The sequence below is a fragment of the Aotus nancymaae genome, unplaced genomic scaffold (assembly GCF_030222135.1).
Source record: "Aotus nancymaae isolate 86718 unplaced genomic scaffold, 86718_ANA_hifiasm-v0.15.2.pri h1tg000028l, whole genome shotgun sequence".
NCBI lineage: Eukaryota > Metazoa > Chordata > Mammalia > Primates > Aotidae > Aotus > Aotus nancymaae.
In genome coordinates this window covers 38,587,003-38,607,051 of record NW_026988441.1, presented here as the reverse complement: position 1 = coordinate 38,607,051, position 20,049 = coordinate 38,587,003, and the positions used below count along the sequence as shown (strand labels likewise).

At 53.8% G+C, this 20,049-nt stretch overlaps 1 protein-coding gene and 1 long non-coding RNA gene across 2 annotated transcripts; one reads left to right on the top strand and one right to left on the bottom strand.

Moving 5' to 3' along the window:
• Positions 1-10,664: 10,664 nt before the first annotated feature.
• LOC135276805 (uncharacterized) lies at positions 10,665-15,079 on the top strand. The gene is made up of 3 exons (XR_010344375.1): positions 10,665-10,964; positions 11,405-11,563; positions 15,002-15,079. It is a non-coding gene; the product is annotated as an uncharacterized LOC135276805 (long non-coding RNA).
• MICOS13 (mitochondrial contact site and cristae organizing system subunit 13) lies at positions 12,297-15,476 on the bottom strand. Its single transcript, XM_012435911.3, has 4 exons — positions 15,374-15,476; positions 14,529-14,706; positions 14,294-14,345; positions 12,297-12,523 (listed from the first exon to the last, which is right to left on the bottom strand). Exons 1-4 carry the CDS (start codon positions 15,400-15,402, stop codon positions 12,426-12,428), a joined length of 357 nt encoding a protein of 118 aa, XP_012291334.1. The 5' UTR covers positions 15,403-15,476; the 3' UTR covers positions 12,297-12,425.
• Between the last annotated feature and the right edge of the window lie 4,573 nt (positions 15,477-20,049).

Below are 20,049 nucleotides of genomic sequence, written 5' to 3'. Positions count from 1 at the left end.
TTTAAAGTGTCATTTCTTTATCTCTGCCTCTTTAAATGAAACAGAATTATAGAGTGTCTTTTAGTTGTATTGATACACACTGACTCTTTATTCCTTTTTTTTTGAGACAGAGTCTCACTCTGTTGCCTAGGCTGAAGTGCAGTGGTGCGCGATCTTGGCTCACTACAACCTCCGCCTCCAGGGTTCAAGCAGTTCTCCTGCCTCAGCCTCCTGAGTAGCTGGGATTACAGGTGTGCACACCATGCTGGGCTAATTTTTGTATTTTTAGTAGAGATGGGGTTTTACCATATTGGTCAGGTTGGTCTTGAACTCCTGACCTTGTGATCCGCCCACCTCGGCCTCCAAAAGTGCTAGGATTACAGGCATGAGCCACCGTGTCCAGACAACTATGTTTATTTCTAAATGGGTATGAAGCTCACGAGATAGAAAACCTCTGGGAAGACATCCAGGTGTGGAAGAGGCTTTCCAGTGCACCAGTGATTGGTTTTTGCATAATGGGCCCGTGCTGTGCTGGTTTCGCCTGGTTGCTCGGGTCAGCGAGCTCTCTGTTAATGTTAGCACAGATGGGGCTGCTTTGCTCTTGGGTGCTGGGTGGCATCCCCGTCAGGGTGTGGGGGTCTCACCCATGTCGTTGATGAAAGCTGGCAGATGCCTCCCTTGCAGATCACACTCAAACCAAGCCTGCGACGACTGCCAGCTGCCGCTCTCCACATGGACTTTACGAAGTCCAATCATCCTTCATGTGGATGCTTTCACGTTACCGTTTAACTCAGAGGACAAAACAGTATTTTCACCGCAGAGTCGGGTGTAAGCAGTGAAAGGCGCAAGGTCATCGGCAGCATCTCAGGCCCCACGGTGTGCATGTGCGCGGGCACGGCCCCTCGTGCCAGGATGGGGCTCTGACCAGCCCAGGGCCGGCCTCTGCGTCGGCAGGAAGGGACAAGCCCGATGCCAACCCTCCACACACCAACAGCAGGCTGGAGCCACGGCACCTGGGATCCAGCAGCTATCCCACTCCAGGAAGCCAGACCACACTCGGGACATGCCTCAAACTGTGAAGGAGGTGCCTCCCCCATTTTGTAAGCCTCGCTTTGTAGTGAAGAGTGGAGATGAAGCAGCGTCCAGCAAAGGAAGACAGCAGAGCCCTGGTGACGCTCTAACAAGATGATGGCACAGCCCTGCTGACGCTCTAGCAAGACAGCGGAGACTGGTGACACTCTAGCAAGACTGCGGAGGCTGATGACACTACAAAGGACAAGTGACCCCGCCAACACAGTGGTGGCTTAGGTGGTAAAGGGGGTCCTCGCCTGCTTTAACAGGAAGTCTATAGATAGGCAGTTCCAGGGGCTCACCATAGCCCACTTTAGGCTCCATTTCTCTGAAGATTTGAAGCTGTCATGGATGATGGATGGCTGAAAGGCCTCCAAAAATCCTATTCACCCACAGTGGAGCAGGGCCTGCCCAGCAGGAGAAGGAGGGCCAGGGACGGGGACTTGCACTCAAAGGCCTCTTGGCAAACTTGCCCAAGTCTCCTTAGCCAGAGTCCTATGCTGGCCTCTCTTGGAACCCGTCCCTGGCGAAGATGGAATGCTTTGGTTCAGAAGGGATGTGACATCCAGGAAGGAACCCAGTGGTAACCCCCAGCAGCTGTGTTATCAGCCTTCCTTTCATACCTTTTTTTTTTCTTTTTTGAACACAGGCAATTTATATTCTCTGTACATTTTTTTGTTATTTTTTTGAAATGAATCTCGCTCTGTTGCCCAGGCTGGAGTGCAATGGTGTGATCTCGGCTCACTGCAACCTCTTATCTCCTGGGTTCAAGCAATTCTCCTGCCTCAGCCTTCCAAGTAGCTGGGATTACAGGCACCCGCCACTACCCGCAGCTAATTTTTGCATTTTTAGTAGAGACAGGTTTTACCATGTTGGCTAGGCTGGTCTCAAACTCCTGACCTCAGGTGATCTGCCTGCCTCGGTCTCCCAGAGTGCTAGAATTACAGCCGTGAGCCACCGAGCCTGGCCCTTTTTTTTTTTTTTTTCATTTGAGCCGTATGTGGTTGTGCATGCCAGTAATCAATCCCAGCTACTTGGGAGGCCGAGGCAGGATTGCTTAAAGCCCGGAGTTCAAGTCCAGCCTGGAAAGCATAGCAAGACCCCATTTCTTTGGTCAGTTTTAGGGGGTATTTTTTTGAAATAAATGACAGGCAAGGCGTGGTGGCTCACACCTGTAATCCCAGCACTTTGGGAGTTCGAGGCAGGTGGATCACCTGAGGTCAAGATTTTGAGACCAGCCTGGCCAACATAGCAAAACCCTATCTCTAAAAATACAAAAATTATCTCTCTGATGCCTTTGGTAAAGGAAAACACACACACACAAATTAGCCAGGCATAGTGGTGCACTATAGTCCCAGCTACTCAGGAGACTGAGGCAGGAGAATCACTTGAACCCGGGAGGTGGAGGTTGCAGTGAACCGAGATCGCACTACCGCATTCCAGCCTGGGCAACAGACCAAGACCTTGTCTCAAGAAAAGAAAAAAGACAGATTCTGCTAGCAGAGATGAGGTCTGTGAACATCTGGTGCATGTTCCTTCTGTTGCCCAGGCTGGAGTACAGTGGCACGATCTCAGCTCACTGCAACTTCAGCCTCTGGAGTAGCTGGGATTACAGGCACACACCGCCACATCCGGCTAATTTTGTATTTTTAGTAGAGACGGGCTTTCACCATGTTGGCCAGGCTGGTCTTGAACTCCTGACCTCAGGTGATCCGCCCGCCTCAGCCTCCCAAAGTGCTGGGATTACAGGCGTGAGCCACTGCGCCAGGCCCCAGACTCTTATAAATTCACTTTACATGGCCTCATACATTCCTGCCAGGTATCATCAGCCCCATTTAACAAAATAAAAACAACTGAGGGCACAGATTGGACACTGTAGCTGTAAGAACCAAATGCCCACAGCAGTGATTCTAAACCCCTACTGCATCACCTACACGGACCTATGAAATCGGAATCTATGGCAGTTGTGTGAGTTCCCTAGGGCTGCTGTGGCACATTGCTGCAAGCTGTGTGTATGTGAGACAGTCTTGTTCTGTCGCCCAGGTTGCCGTGCGGTGGTGCAATCAGCTCACCTCAGTCTCCATCTCCTGGGCTCAAGCAATCCTTCCGCCTCAGCCTGCCCAGTAGCTGGGACTACAGGTGGGTGACACCACACCTGGCTGATTTTTGTATCTTTTGTAGAGATGGGGTTTCATCATGTTGCCCAGGCTGGTCTTGAGTTCCTGGGCTCAAGCGGTCCACCTGCCTTGGCCTTCCAAAGTGCTGGGATCACAGGAATGGGACAACATGGACAGCCCAGTCTCCTAGGCAGGAGAGATGCCTCAAAGTGCTTCTCCCTGGCCACAGTCTTGAGTCATTTGTATGTGGTGGTCTACTTTTTTTTTTTTTCTTCTTCTTTTTTGAGACAAAGTTTCACTCTGTTGCCCAGGCTGGAGCACAATGGCACAATCTCAGCTCATTGCAACCTCTCCTTCAGTTCAAGCGATTCTCCTGCCTCAGCCTCCAGAGTAGCTGGGACTACAGGCATACACCACCATGCTTGGCTAATTTTTGTATATTTAGTAGAGACAGGGTTTCACCACGTTGACCAGGCTGGTCTTGAACTCCTGACCTCAGGTGATCCATCTGCCTAGGCCTCCCATAGTGCTGAGATTACAGGCGTGAGCTGCCACACCCAGCCCATGGTGTTCTACTTCTAATGCCCAGGCAGCACCGTTTGCTGTCCTGCTTGTTACACAGGGAAGGACAGGGATTCAACTCTGCTGTCAGCCAGGCACTGAGCTGTACCTGCTCTTGCCCACCATCTTCAATGTGACCCTGGGAAGTTGTACAACCCCATTTTGCAGACAGGAAAACTGAGGCCTACCAGGGTGAACTGACTTAAGTGAGGACCACCAGCTGACAGTGGAAAAGATCCAAGCTTCAAACTACCCATTCATTCAACTCCCATTTCCAGAGCCCCTTCTCAAGCAGGGTCCCTGGCACTGACCAGATGTATTCACACAACAGACCCAGTTGGTGCCTGCCCTCAAGGCGGACACACATGCAAATGGTGAGCTTATGAAGTGTGGCTTAGGCCGGGCACTGTGGTGCAGGCCTGTAATCCCAGCACTTTGGGAGGCTGAGGCAGGTGGATCACAAGGTCAGGAGTTTGAGACCAACCTGGCCAAAATAGTGAAACCCTGTTTCTACTAAAAAATATATAAAAAATTAGCTGGGTGTTGTGGTGCACACCTGTAATCCCAGCTACTCAGGAGGTTGAGGCAGGAGAATCGCCTGAACCCAGGAGGCGGAGGTTGCAGTGAGCTGAGATCGTAGCATTGCACTCCAGCCTGGAGGAAAAGAGTGAAACTCCATCTCAAAAAAAAAAAAGTGCAGCTTGATGGTACAGGTCGCCCTGACCAGAGAAGGAATGGAGGCATTTCCTGCCTGGGGGAACACACTGTGAAGGCTCCGAGGCCAGCAGGAGCAAGCTGGTGGGAGAAGCAGAAGGCTTTAGGGGAAGAGGGGAATAGCCACAAGGGATAGCACTATGTGTTTTTAACACTCTAGGAGTGAAAAGTCTCCAGTCATGGGCTACTTGATGGTCTCTTGAGGCTGTTCTACAGAGTAAGAGGAGGCTTTTCCCTCCCAATCATGGTCCCCATCCTTACACATCTCCAGGAAGCAGCTGAAGCCCAGGTCCCCAAGGGACAGACCCTGCCCTTGGTTTCAGCACAGCGAGGCACGAGTGTCCACTTCGGCTGCACCTCAGCCAGGGAAACCTCTGCACAGTTGGCCATGCCTCTACTGGCAGCCAGTCCAACAGTGCCAGGCTCTCCCCAAGAGCAGGCCTTCGTTGGCAAGACTGTCTGAACCAAGATGGACCAGTGCTTTGAGGGTAAGTGGAGTAGACTACTGAGTCCTTGTACATCCATCCACCCACCCACCCACCTGCTGACCCACCCACCCATCCATCCTCCATCTAACCCCATTCATCCATCTACCTACCTATCCATCCACCCACCCAATCATCCATCCACCCATCCATCCATCCACCCACATGCCGACCCACCCATCCATCCACTGCCTACCCACCCATCCATCCACCCACCTGCCTACCCACCCACCCATCCACTGCCTACCCACCCATCCATCCACCCACCTGCCTACCCACCCACCCATCCATCCTCCATCTAACCCATTCATCCATCTACCTACCTATCCATCCACCCATCTATCTACCCACCCATCCATCTACCCTATTCATCCATCTACCTATCCATCCATCCATTCGTCCACCCAGTTCGCCTACCCATCCATTCATCATCCACCCACCCACCCATCTACATCATCATTCATCTACCCATCTATTCATCCATTCATCCACCTATCCATCCATCCATCTACCTATCCATCTACACACCCACCTACCCAGCCATCCATCCACCCACCCACCCATGTATGCATCTACCCATCTAACCATTCATCCCATCCCCTCATTAATCCATCAAGCTATTGACCGTACTCATCCATTCATTCATCCATGCTTACTAATCTTTTTTTTTTTTTTTTTTTTTTGAGACGGAGTCTTGCTCTGTCACCAGGCTGGAGTGCAGTGGCATGATCTTGGCTCAGTGCAACTCTGACTCCCTGGTTCAAGCGATTCTACTGCCTCAGCCTCCCCAGTAGCTGGGATTACAGGCACGCGCCACCATGCCCAGCTAATTTTTGTATATCTAGTAGAGATGGGGTTTCACCGTGTTGACCAGAATGGTCTCGATGTCCTGACCTCAGGTGATCCACCCGCCTCGACTTCCCAAAGTGCTGGGATGACAGGCATGAGCCACCGCACCCTGCCCGTGCTCACTAATCATCTATAGCCCAGGCTCTACGCTGGGTTTTGGGAACACATCTACAATTAATACATGGTCAGGGAGCTTGCATCCTTTGAGCTAAGTCACATAAAAGCAAACTGTGGTGCCCAAGGAGAGGAAAAGGTGCTGAACTCTACCTCAGAACAGGGGCATGATGACCCTGCATATAGGAGAGGGTCTGCCAGGATGAGGCGGGGAGGAGTCTTAGTCTCCTGCAAGGTGAGATGGGGCAGGGTGTGCAGGGCCCTGATGTCCCCTGGAATGCAGAGGCGGTGTAGAGGTGAGACCTGGACGTTCTCTCCCAGCCTCAACCACAAGGAAACCACCCCTCCCCTCAGCCTCTTCCTTCTCCCAGAGACCACCCCTGGGGATGAAGGACACCAGCTCTCCAGTGGCCTTGCTGCTGCCAGAGGCCAGCAGAGGGGTCAGAGCACAGGGCTTCCACTGTTGCCTCTGGCATTGCCAACTTTGGGTAAATTCCTGCAGTTTTTTGAGCCTCCGTTTCCTGACCTGTAAAATGAGGCTACGGAGCTGCTCTGGGGATTGCAGAGTGAAGGGCATCATCCCAGGACTGCATTCCCTCTCCCTGCAGCTCCAGACACCAAATTCTGGCAAGGCATAGAGCAGCTCTCAAGTCCAAGTTCACTGGGGCCACTGCTGACAGTGACAGGAGGCAGCCCAGTGCCTAGGCAGATAGGGGCAGGTCCCCAGTGAAACCCCACCTTCAAGCCAAAAACAGCCCGAAGGCTGAAAGACCAGACTGCTGGTCCTGGATAAAACCCACCACCCAAAGTGAGAACTCCATTTTTTTTTTTTTTTTGAGATGGAGTTTCGCTCTTTTTACCCAGGCTGGAGTGCAATGGCACGATTTCGGCTCACCGCAACCTCCGCCTCCTGGGTTCCGGCAATTCTCCTGCCTCAGCCTCCTAAGTAGCTGGGATTACAGGCACGCGCCACTATGCCTAGCTAATTTTTTGTATTTTTAGTAGAGACGGGGTTCACCATGTTGACCAGGATGGTCTCAATCTCTTGACCTTGTGATTCACCCGCCTCGGCCTCCCAAAGTGTTGGGATTACAGGCTTAAGCCACCGCGCCCGGCTTTTTTTTTTTTTAAATCAGAGTTTTACTCTTGTTGCCCAGGCTGGAGTGCAATGGTGTGATCTCAGCTTACCACAACCTCCTCCTCCTGGGTTCAAGTGATTCTCCTGCCTCAGCCTCCAGAGTACCTGGGATTACAGGCGTGTGCCATCATGCCTGACTAATTTTGTACTTTTTGTAGAGACGGGGTTTCTCCATGTTGGTCAGGCTGGTCTCCAACTCTCGACCTCAGGTGATCCACCTGCCTCGGCCTCCCAAAGTGCTGGGATTACAGGCGTGAGCCACCACGCATTCTCCCGGCCAAGAGTGAGAACTGTTCCTGTTTGCCTGCCTTTTCCTGATTGATTCTTTCTGAATAATGCCTTTCAATTCCAATCAAATGCTCCCCTTTCGAATACTACCTATGGCCTGCCCCTCCCCTATTCTGACCCATAGAAAGCCCTGGACAGAAAGGGAGGAAAGCCAGAGGAAAAGATGCTGGAACCACAGGAGAATGGCGCGTGGAGCTACCAGATCATGAGCATGCACAAGCTGAAACTTCTCCTTTCCCACCTCCAGCCTCTCCAGAGAGACAAGATGGAGACGGGGCTGAGCCTGATGAACAGTCAGGAAGTGGAGCACCTGTTTCTGTCCACGGAGAACAGTTAAAAGACATACACCCAAGTTGGATGCTCAGAGATGAATTTCAGAGAGAGGACTTCCAGCCTTAAGGCATGCATTTGATAAAGCAGAATTCAAAGGAAAAGGTCATGAGACCTGTTTAAAATGAATTCGACTCGATCTTCCTATTTTATAGGAAGATTATGTTAGCAGCTGGCTGCGGTGGCTCATGCCTCTCATCCCAGCACTGGGGGACTGAGGCGGATGGATCATGAGGTCAGGAGTTCAAAACCAGCCTGACTAACATGGTGAAACCTCATCTCTACTAAAAAAATACAAAAATGAGCCGGGCATGGTGGTGTGCGCCTGTAGTCCCAGCTACTCAGGAAGCTGAAGGAGGAGAATCGCTTGAATCCGAGAGGCGGAGGTTGCAATGAGCCGAGATCAAACTACTGTACTCCAGCCTGGGTGACAGAGCAAGACTCTGTCACAAAAAAAAAAAAAAAAAGAAGAAGAAGATTATGTTAGCAATAATGATGAAGTTGTGGAAAATAATGACCAGGAAGTAACTGCTGCTGAACTAGATCCCTTTCTGACAAACTCATCTGAAAGTGAGATGTTTGCTTCTGAGTCACATAAAAGCCTAACAGAAGAGCAACAACAAAGAATTGTCAAAAATAAGCATCTGGCCTTAGAAACAAGGCAGGCAGCCGGGCGCGGTGGCTCAGGCCTGTAATCCCAGCACTTTGGGAGGCTGAGGCGGGTGGATCACCTGAGGTCAAGAGTTGGAGACCAGCCTGACCAACATGGAGAAACCCCGTCTCTACTAAAAATACAAAAAATTAGCCGGGCATGGTGGCGCATGCCTGTAATCCCAGCTACTCAGGAGGCTGAGGTAGGAGAATTGCCTGAACCCAGGAGGCGGAGGTTGCGGTGAGCCCAGATGGCGCCATTGCACTCCAGCCTGGGTAACAAGAGCGAAACTCCGTCTCAAAAAATAAATAAATAAATAAATAAATAAATAAATAAATAAACAAGGCAGGCAGAGCTGCTGAGTCCCTAGGAAATGACAGGTTAATGAATACACCCAGGACACAGACAGGTGAAGAGGTTAATACTGATGAGGATCAAAAGGCGGTGTCAAGGCCGGGCGTGGTGGCTCACGCCTGCCATCCCAGCACTTTGGGAGGCCGAGGCGGGCGGATCAACTGAGGTTGGGAGTTTGAGACCAGACTGGCCAACATGGTGAAACCCCATCTCTACCAAAAATACAAAATGTAGCCAGGCGTGGTGGTGGGTGCCTGTAGTCCCAGCTACTCGGGAGGCCGCGGCAGGAGAATCGCTTGAACCCAGGAGGCGGTGGTTGAGGTGAGCTGAGATGGTGCCACGGCACTCCAGCCTGGGCAACAAGGCGAAATTCCTTCTCAAAAAAAAAACAAAGAGTCAGATGGATTAAACGAAGACATTTTAGACAATCCATGTAATGATGCTACTGCCAATACTTTAAATGAAGAGGAGGAATTAAAATTAGAGACAATACTGCTGGACCAGTCTTTTAAAAATGTTACAAATGTGCAGAGTAACTTAATGCTTCATCCAGAAACATCACTGAAGCTAGTAAGTTTCCATAAGAGAAAACGTATCTGTTAACTCACCGTCCTGCAAGTTAGTGTTACTATGTATTTTTCTTGGAGTGAAAATTCTTAGGTGGTAAAACTTTCACAGATTATTGTTTAAAAAAGAAAAAGTCCTGGAGCCCTACAGGAGAAGAGAGCCACCCCCGCATCCCCTCTCCGCTGAACACGGTTCTGTTGCCCCATACAAGTCCTCTCCTCCCTCCTCAGCCTTCAGTGTCTAGGGTATCCTCATTCGTCTTGGGCATAGTACAGTAGCCGGGGAACCACGGAACACAGGTACAAGCTGTAACACAGGCCAGCATGGCCGAGCGAGGGCCAGGCTATGTGTCATAGGTGTTGCCAGCTGGAGGTCCCTGACTGGCAAAGTGACTGAGAAGAAAAATCCTACATCGCTACTGACAGCAAACTCACTTCCAGGGCCGCATGAGATGGGAAGACGTGTGGCTGTCAGCTGCTTCGGGTGTCACCTTGTCCTTTCAGATTTAATTAAAACTGGCTGCTCAGCCCTCAGCCCACACAGGAAGAACCCAGGCTGCCACTGTCGCTCTGTCGCCCAGGCTGGAGTACAGTGGTGCGATCTCAGCCCACTGCAACCTCCACTTGCTGGGTTCAAGTGATTCTTCTGCCTCAGCCTCCCAAGTGGCTGGGACTACAGGCACCCATGCCTGGCTAATTTTTGTATTTTTAGTAGAGATGGGGTTTCACCATATTGGCCAGGCTGGTCTCAAACTCCTGACCTCGTGATCCACCCACCTGGGCCTCCCAAATTGCTGGGATGACAGGTGTCAGCCACCCTGCCAAGCCATTATTTATAGATTTATGTAAAAGACGGTCTCGCTTTGTCACCCAGGGCTGGAGGGCAGTGGTGGTCATGGCTCACTCCCAGTCTCAATGTCCCAGGCTGAAGTGATCCTCCTGCCTCAGCCAGGACTACAGGCACATGCCACTGCCCCCAGCTAATCACCTCCATTTCTGCTGTACCCACCACCCCTTGGGACGTCCAGTTAGCACTCCAGGTCAGGGCCAGGCAAGGTATGCTCAAGGCTGGAGCAACACCATGGGCACCTGTAGTGACAGCTGAAAGGAAGGGCAGCCACTGATGACTGTCAGCCACTCGGTGTCCCCCACATCCCAGCCCCAGCTGGCCTCTGCCTATGGACTCTCCCTGCTCTCTCTTCTAGCTCTGCCCTGCCCACATTGGTACAGACTAGCTTTTCCTAGACTCTTCCTAGCCCATCATACTTCCAGCTGTCAAGTGGCACTGTGCCACACGCCAGCCTTGCCTTGCTCTGTGGTCTTGGCTGTGAGTGTGGTCAGGTATCTCCCCAGCCCCTTCCCGCCTTCCCAAAGTCACCCTAGACTTGCTCCACCCACCTCTGCTCTCTGGGGCCCCATTTCCATGGCCCCCAACTCCCCTGACCCCAGGCACGTTCTCACACACAGGTGCCAGTGGATGGGATGAAGCCCACGACCCCGGGGAAGAACCAAGCCACATTCATGGAGCTGCAGGACCTGGCTGCCTGGATGGAGATGAAGGGGCCCAGAGGGTGGCTGCTCACTGGCCTTGTCCAGTCCTTCCCCTCTAACAGTGATGGTGACGGGTGGCTGAGGCTGCAGAGGACTCCTGGAGCGGCCGGACACCCCCGGACCAGCCATGGTATTATAGCACTCAGTGCAGACCCCTCCTGTCCTCACAGGCTGGGCTGGGTGCCTGCGTGCCAGGTGATTGGAAATTCTGCATCCCCAGCGAGGGTTTGTGGTAACAGCCTGGCTCCAGACAGGCTGGGCAGACAGAACTGTCTGTTTTTGCAAGCTTCTTCATCTGTAAAATGGGCCCAAAGCCTGCTCCTTCCTGGGGCTTTGGGAAGGGCTTGGTGGATGGGGTCACGGGGGCAGTGTATGGGTGCTCCTGGCCGGGACGGCAAGCACCAGCTTCCTCCTGCAGCTCGGAGAGTCGGGGATGGTCCCCTGCCCTGCTCATCCCACCCTCACCCTAGTCCTGCCCCACCGCTAAGGCCCAGTAAGGGCAGGGGCGCAGCAGATGTGTGAGCCCTGCCAGGACCATGCTCCTGGGAGGAATGGGGTGATGCAGGCCCTGTGGGCTCCTCTTCCACCAGACGAGGCCGCTGATCCCAGCCACATTCCTCCCATGTTCTGCTCAGGCCAGTGCTTCTCCTCTCTGAGTGGGACAGCGGGGGAAATGCCTCGGCCTCTACTCTCTGCTCCTTTTCTCGGACCAGCTGTCACTTCCTGAGCTCGGGCCCTACACCAAGCAACATCAGCCCCAGAACTTGTGGCAATGGGGCCCCCGTGCTAACTCGGTGAGTGTCACCTGCTGGCTCCCTGCTCTGGGCACAGGCCTCTTCTCATCACCAACCCTGTGGACCGACCTCTGTGGCTAGGTGCTGGCAGCCTCTCAGGGGTCCCTCGACAGGCCCGCCCTCCCGGGGCTCATGCCTGATTCGGGAGACCCATGCAGGCTGCCAGGTTGCTCGGCCAGCGTGCGGAAGGGGTGTCAGGGAAGGTGTCCCAGCGGGGAGAGGACGTGCAGGAGGCCTTCTGAATGGCACAAGAAACACCTGGATTTGCTTTGATGGCCAGGAATCCCCTGCCAGGGTTGTCAGGGAGAAGGTGGAATCGTGGCGGAGTCTGGGCAAGGAAGGGCTGGGGACTGGACTACAGATGGGAGCTGCGGAAGGCGGGAACCATCGGTCCCAGGGGCTCCTGCCCTGTGTCCCCAGGGAAGCAGACCCCACTTCTGTCCACTCTGGCTCTTACACTGTCCCACCCTGGGCTCAGCCCACCAAAACCAAGACCCCTCCCACAACCCAGACTTGGCCAAAGCAATTTCCCGGCCCCAGAGCACGGCCACTGGAGCACCGGGAGCACCTGCTCTGACCTCTGATGCCAGAGCAGATGTCAAAGGGGTGAGCCATGGCCTGTGGTCAAGGTCAAGCCCTGACAAGCCATCAGGAGCCAGAAGCCCAGGCCTCGGTGCTCTGGGCACCGGCAGGCCGACCCTGTGTCCCCCGGGGGCCAGCATACGGGTCAGGAAACACTTCCGAAGTCCTTTATTGGGCCAGCAAGGCCGGGAGCTGCCCTCGGAGTGGGGTCCCAGGCTGTAGTCTCCAGGTTAGTGGCAGCCCTGTCCGTTCTGGCCGGGGTGGGTGGCCTGCTGGCTCGCTACTTGGTGCGCGCCTTCACGTATTCCCAGCCCTCCTTGGAGTACTCGCAGGCCTTAGAGGGGGCCACTGACAGAGCTGACATCACCGTGATGATGCCTGTGGGGAAGGGATGGCCACTGGTGATGCTCCCCTCCCAGCCTCACCCAGCCTCCAACCCCTGGGAAATGCTAAACTCTAGGGTTTTTGGTTTTTTTAGAGACAGAGTCTCCCTCTGTCGCCCAGGCTGGGGTATGGTGGTGTGATCATAGCTCATTGAAGCCTTGAACTCCAGGGCTCAAGCAATCCTCTTGCGTAAGCCTCCCAAGGAGCTGGTACTGCAAGCACATGCCACCATGCCTGGCTAATTAAAAAAGATTTTTGGGCCAGGCATAGTGGCTCACACTTGTAATCCAAGCACTTTGGAGGCCAAGGCGGGCGGATCACCTGAGGTCAGGAGTTCAAGACCAGCCTGACCAACATGGTGAAACCCCATCTAAAAAAAAAAAAAGATTTTGCCAGGCGTGGTGGCTCATGCCTGTAATCCCAGCACTTCGGGAAGCCAAGGCGGGTGAATGTCCTGAGGTTAAGAGTTCAAGACCAGTCTGACCAACATGGTGAAACCCCGTCTCTATTAAAAAAATAATAATAATACAAAAATTAGCCAGGCGTGGTGGCAGGTGCCTGTAACCCCAGCTACTCGCGAGGCTGAGGCAGGAGAATTGCTTGAACCCAGGAGGTGGAGGTTGCAGTGAGCCAAGATCTCAACACTGCACTCCAGCCTGGGCGACAAGCAAAACTCTATTTCAAGAAAAAAAAAAGGGCCAGGCATGGTGGCTCACGCCTGTAATCCCAGCACTTTGGGAGGCTGAGGCAAGCAGATCACGAGGTCAGGAGTTTGAGACCAGCCTGACCAACATGGAGAAACCCCATCTCTACTAAAAATACAAAATTAGCCAGGCATGGTGGCACATGCCTGTAATCCCAGCTACTTGGGAAGCTGAGGCAGGAGAATCGCTTGAACCTGGGAGGCGGAGGTTGCAGTGAGCCGAGATCACATCATTGCACTCCAGCCTGGGCAACAAGAGCAAAACTTCATCTCAAAAAAGAAAAAAAAAAGCAGATTTTCTTTTTGAGGAGATGGGGTCTCACAATGTTGCCCAGGTTGTTCTCAAAGTCCTGGCTTCAAGCAGCCCTTCCGCCTCAGACTCCAAAAGTGCTGTAGGTATGAGCCACCACACCTAGCAAGCAAGTCTTTTTTAGAAGAACAACTTCCAGCAGAAACTGAGGCAGCAGAGGAGCAGTGCCTTGCCTTGTCCAAGTTCATAGGACAAGTTCGGATGTGGGCCCAGGCCTCCCGCCTCCCATTTTAACAGGCAGTGCACAGTCCAGTCCTCAAAGGCTCCACCCTCATCCCCTTCCCTAGAATCTCCACTCCTTTCCCTTTTATTCATTTATTTGAGACAGAGTCTTGCTCTGTTGCCCAGGCTGGAGTGCAGTGGCGCAATCTTGGCTCACTGCAACCTCCACCTCCAGGGCTCAAGAGATTCTCCTGCCTCAGCCTCCAGAGTAGCTGGGATTAGAGGCAGCCACCACCACACCCAGCTAATTTTTGTATTTTTAGTAGAGACAGAGTTTCACTGTGTTGTCCAGGCTGGTCTCAAACTCCTGACACTCCTGACTTCAGATGATCTGCCTACCTCAGGCTCCCAAAGTGCTGGGATTACAGGCATAAGCCACCAGGCCTAGCCTCCTTTCCCTTTTAGGTCCCTAAGAGACACGTGTGGGGCAGGCAGGGGGATGGATAGAAAAAGTGGCCAGGATGTGGGGAGAGGGGCTAGATTAGGGTGTCTGCAGCAAACTCCCCAAGCAAAGAAACCAGGTGCCTACCTGCATTCCAGGAGTCACGGATGGGAAAGTGAATCTTTGGAGGAGCTGGGAGCTGGGAAGAGAGATGGGCAGAAAGAACTGATGAAAAGACCCAGCAGCCCGGCCCCAGAGACAGAGGGAGGAGAACAGGCCTGAGAATCAGGCAGCACCAATACGGAGGACATCATGCAGGGCTGGAGACACCCCCAGAGCCGGCCACTCGCCAAGCCCTGGCCTCGCTCCCAGCCCAGAGTACCTGGGGTATCTGCAGGCCTGTCTGCTGACACACGTACTGGCTGAACTGGTACATGGCAGGGGGGACCACCTCCCCAGCCTTCTTTAGGGCTGCCTGGCTCTTGTCGCTTGACCCCAGCAGCTCCTGATCGTACACCAGGTAGACGGCGCCCCCAGCCACACTTCCCTTGATGAGGAACCTGCGGGTAGGGATGGGTGGAGCAGAAGCTCAGCGGACACTGACCGCCACCCTTAGGAGCCTAGGCCCACGGGGAGAGTCAGATCCTCCCGGGGGCTCACCGTCCACAGGGTGACACTCTGTAGTGTAGCACCGTCGACCCAGACCCCTATCACATACAGCACTCGATTCACAATGTGCAAGGCAGGGCGGCTGGACGCCACTTTAACCGGTAAACTGAAACCCAGAGGGGGAGAGTGGGTCACTCAAGGTCCCACAGTGAGCAGGGGCAGTGAAAAAGATCCTTGACTTTCCAGAGCCTTCCAGTCTTGGAGAAACCAAGTGTCCCTGGACGCCTCCTGCCCGCTGTCACTCGCTCCGAGCACGCATTCACCAGGATTCACCGGGCATTGCCACTTCACAGAGAAGACAACTGAGGCTCGGAGGCGGAGGCAGACACCGTGAGTGGAACGGAAAGGGCTCGCTGGGAGGCAAGAGGGAAGGGACTGGCGACCTCGGGAAGCCCCACCCCGCTGGAGCCTCAGTTTCCCTATCTGGCCCATAGGCGAGGGAGGAAGGGGAGGTAACTACAGGAAGCGACGAGCAGATCACAAGCAGACTGGAGACAGGGGTGCCCACAAAATGGGACTTTTTCGGGGACTCGGGTCCCATCCGGCGGCCCCACGCACCTCATCAGCGACCACACCCGGGCCACCATAGTCGCTTGGCTCCACGCGCAAGGACACTCGACTCGCCCGCCGCTTCCGGTGGCACCGCAGAGACCTCTGGGAGGCGTAGTCTTTCTTGTGCGACGCAAAGGCCCCTGGGAGTGGTAGTCTCTTAGGGCGCTGAGACTCCAGAGAAGGGCTACGGTCCCGCCGCCAAGGGCCGCTGGGAAATGGACGCTTTAGGAACCGGGCCGCTGCAAGGCTGTCTGGGAAATGTAGTCAGCACCGCGGTGTTTGCGCCTGGCCGCGGAGCCTCCTGGAAAATGTAGTTCGGCCCGGCCCGGCCCGGCCCAGCCCGGCCCAACCTGGCCCTAGGAGCGTGAGGGGAACGAGGCGTCGGGTGCCTGGACTGAAGCCTGAAGGTGACCCGAGAAGAAGTCGAAGCCAGAGAGATAAGGACCCGGACCTAGAGAGAGTGCCCATAGAAGGTGGTTGTCAAGGCAACGCGAGGGTGGGATTGTTCGAAAGCGGCGGTCCCGTCACGTGATGGATTCGGGGGCGGGGATTCCGCCCAGGGGGCGGGGCCGCGACGGGGAAGTGGAGACCAGGCGGGGACTGTTGCCCGGCGACGCTACGGCGCTGGGTCCCCGCGGCCCGGCCCCTCCCTGCGAGGAGGTGGGTTTGGAGTCAGGTGACCCGGGCCCTACGGGAGGGGGCGCGGTCAGGGACCCGGCAGGAGGCGGCCGGGAAGAGAGCATCCTGGGACGTTCGCGTGGCTCCCAGGCCGGGACCCCGACCCCGCTGAATAGTGGGGGAAACTGAGGCCTGAGTGGGTAAGTACACAGTTTAGGGCTGCGCAGCAGGTCACACGCCCCCTTTGTTCAGAGGGAAAGCTAAGTCCCGCCGAGGTCTAGAAGGGGCCGGTGGGTTCTGCAGGGATTTGTACCTCCCCGCCCCCGGCCGCCCCGATTCCTCTGCATCTCGGCCAGGCTGCTTTAACCGTTCATCTGCCCATCCATTTGTCCATACGTCCATCCTTCCATCCATCCATCTGTCCCCTCTCCCATCCATCTATCCATCTGGCCATCCACCCACCCATACATCTATCCATCCACACTTCCGTTCATCGGTCTCCCCATCCATCCACGCATCCGTTCATCCATCTGCTCCCCCATCCATTCATCCATCTGCTCCCCCATCCAGCCATCTATCCATCTGAACATCCTTCCATCTATCCATCCACACGTCCATTCATCATCTATCTCCCCATCCATCCACGCATCCGTTCATCCGTCTGCCCATCCACCTACCCATCAATCCATCCACCCATCAATCCATCCATCTGCTCCCCCATCCATCCACCCATCCTTCCATCCACCCATCCATTCATCCATCTGTTTCCCAAATTCATTATACATCCATCCACTCATCCATTTATCCATCCATGCACCATCCCTCCTTCTGTCTGTCCACCCATCCATCCTTGCATCTGTCCATCCACTCCTCCGTCCATCCGTCTGTCCATCTGGCCTCACTTCCCCCTGCCGGGCTGCTGCAGTCAATGTAGAGCTGGGGGTGGAAAGAGGGATGAGCAGAGGGACTTCATGGACTGTCCCTGGGAGGGGAAAAGGTGGAAGTTCGTTTCTTGCTGTGGGCATGACTGGTGTGTCTGGGGAAGCTGAGGAGTTCATTCCTTTGAGAAGTGAACGATTCATAGATGGAGAGGAGGATAGACAGGAAGTCAGGGGCTATACCTGCAGGGCCTCATGGGCTGCAGCGAGGAGCCTCGTTTCCGTCAGTTGCAGTGGAGACCCCTGAGAAGGTTTGGAGCAGGAAGGCCGTGGCTATGTTGCTTTTGATACAGATGCCTTTGGCTACACGGACAGGAGAGGCAGGGAATGAGTGTGGAGATGGGGAAGCCAGTGTGGAGGTAGGGGATACCAAATGGGAGGTGGGAGGGAGGCCAGGGGAAAGAAGATGGGGATGGTCAGGCCGGGGGAAGGGTCTAGGAGGGAGGTGACAATCTGGGAGCCCTGCAGAGAGAAAGGAAGGGACAGTTGGGGAGAGACTGCAGAGGGAGAACTGATAAGATCTGAAAACATGAGGTCATGGGGTGAAAGGATGGAAGGGCTTGAGGACAATGCCTGGGTCTCCCATTCAGAAGGGACAGGGGACAGTGGGGCCCTTTCCATCATGGTGAGCTGGGAAGAGAAGGAGGTATGGGGCTACATGCTGAGCCTGGATTGGATCCTGCTGGCTCTAAGGGGCCTGGAGGTGGTCAGGTGGAGGTGCCCAGAGGACAGCAGAGGCAGAGAACCTAGGGCTGGACCTGGAGATGGAAGATTTAGGGACTCTTCAATGAGAGAGCCCATCTCAAAAAAAAAAAAAAAAAAAAAGAAAAGAAAATGAAGCCCTCTCTCAGAGGAGGTCACTTTTTTTTCTTTTTTTGAGACGGAGTTTTGCTCTTGTTGCCCAGGCTGGAGTGCAATGGCATGACCTTGGCTCACTGTAACATCCTCCCAGGTTCAAGAGATTCTCCTGCCTCAACCTCCTGAGTAGCTGGGATTACAGGCGACTGCCACCATGCCCGGCTGAGTTTTTATATTTTAAGTAGACACGGGGTTTCAACATTTTGGTCGGGGTGTCTCAAACTCCTGATCTCAGGTGATCCACCCGCCTTGGCCTCCCAAAGTGCTGAGATTACAGGCCTGAGCCACCACACCCAGACTTTTTTTTTTTTTTTTTTAAAGACCGGGTTTCACCATGTTGGTCAGGCTGGTCTTGAACTCCCAACCTCAGGTGATCCACCCACCTTGGCCTCCGAAGTGCTTGGTTTACAGGCGTGAGCCACCACGCCCGGCATTTTTTGTTGTTGTTGTTACAGAGTTGGCTCTTGTTGCCCAGGCTGGAGTGCAGTGGCACAATCTCGGCTCGCTGCAACCTCCACCTCCTGGGTTCAAGCCATTTTCCTGCATCAGCGTCTCAAGTATCTGGGGGGATTACAGTTACGTGCCACCATGCCTGGCTAATTTTTTTTTTTTTTTTTTTTGAGACTGAGTCTTACCAAAAAAAAAATAAGAGAAAGGAAAAAAATAAAAAAACTAAAGAGACGGAGTCTTGCTCTGTCTCGAGGCTGGAGCGCAGTGGCGAAATCTCAGCTCACTGCAACCTTGGCCTCCCTGGTTCAAGCAATTCTTCCACCTCAGCCTCCCAAGTCACTGGGACTATAGGCACACACCACCACACCCGGCTATTTTTTGTATTTTTAGAAGATACGGGGTTTCACCATATTGGCTAGAATGGTCTTGATCTCTGTTTTTTGTTTTGTTTTGTTTTGTTTTTGAGATGTCTCGCTCTGTTGTGCCGGCTGGAATGCAGTGGCATGATCTCGGCTCATTGCAACCTCCACCTCTGGGGTTCAAGCGATCCTCCTGCCTCAGCCTCCTGAGTAGCTGGGATTACAGATGCCTGTCAGAACGCCCAGCTAATTTTTTTTTTTTTTTTTTTAAGTAGAATTGGGGTTTCACCATCTTGGCCAGGCTGGTCTTGAACTCCTGACCATGTGATCCACCCACCTTGGCCTCCCAAAGTGCTGGGATTACAGGCGTGAGCCACCTGCACCCGGCCTAATTTTTTTTTTTTTTTTTTGAGATGGAGTCTTGCTTTGTTGCCCAGGCTGGAGTGTAGTGGTGCAATCTTGGCTCACTGCAACCTCCGCCTCCCGAGGTCAAGTGATTCTTGTGCCTCAGCCCCCTAAGTAGCTGCGGTTACAGGCACCTGCTACCATGACCAGCTAATTTTTGTATTTTTAGTAGAAATGGGGTTTCACCATGTTGACCAGGCTGGTTTCGAGCTCCTGATCTCAAGTGATCCGCCTGCCTCAGCCTCCCAAAGTGATGGGATTCCATGTGTGAGGCATCTCGCCCAGCTGAAGGAGGTCACTTTTGCACTGAGACTTGAAAGAAGTGAGAGAGCAAACCATTGGGTTATATCCGGGAACAGCATTCTAGGCAGTAGGAACAGCCCATGCGAAGGCCCTGAGGCAGGATGGTGACTGGCTGGTTTTGAGGAATAGCAAGGGATTGACTATTTTAGTGGAGCAGAGTGAGCGTGGAGGACAGGTCCAGCAGAACGTTTGTGGCCACCAAGGAGTCTGTTTTTTTTTGGGGGGGGGGGGGTGTGTGTGTATTTTCTGAGACAGAGTCTTTCTCTGTCACCAGGGGCTGGAGTGCAGTGACGTGATCTTGGCTCACTGCAACCTCTGCCTCCTGGGTTCAAGTGATTCTCCTGCCTCAGCCTCCCGAGTAGCTGGGATTACTGGCATATACTACCATGCCCAGCTAATTTTTTCTATTTTTTGTAGAGACAGGGTTTCACCATGTTGGCCAGGATGGTCTTGATCTCTTGACTTTATGATCTGCCTACCTCGGCCTCCCAAATGTTAGGATTGCAGGCATGAGCCACTGTACCCAGCCAGGAGTCTGGTTTTTATTCTAACTCGAACAGGAAGGATTAGTGGTCCAGGGGAGACAAGGCATGGGGAAAAAGAAGGCTGAGAAGGAAGGAGGGCAAGGGTGCAGGTGCGACGGTTCCTGGAGCCAGCATGGTGGCCTGGACGGGTGGTGGCTCTGGAGGTGGAGAGGAGGGGATGGATCCAAGGTGGTGGCATCATCAAATGCCCATCAAATGGGGGTGGC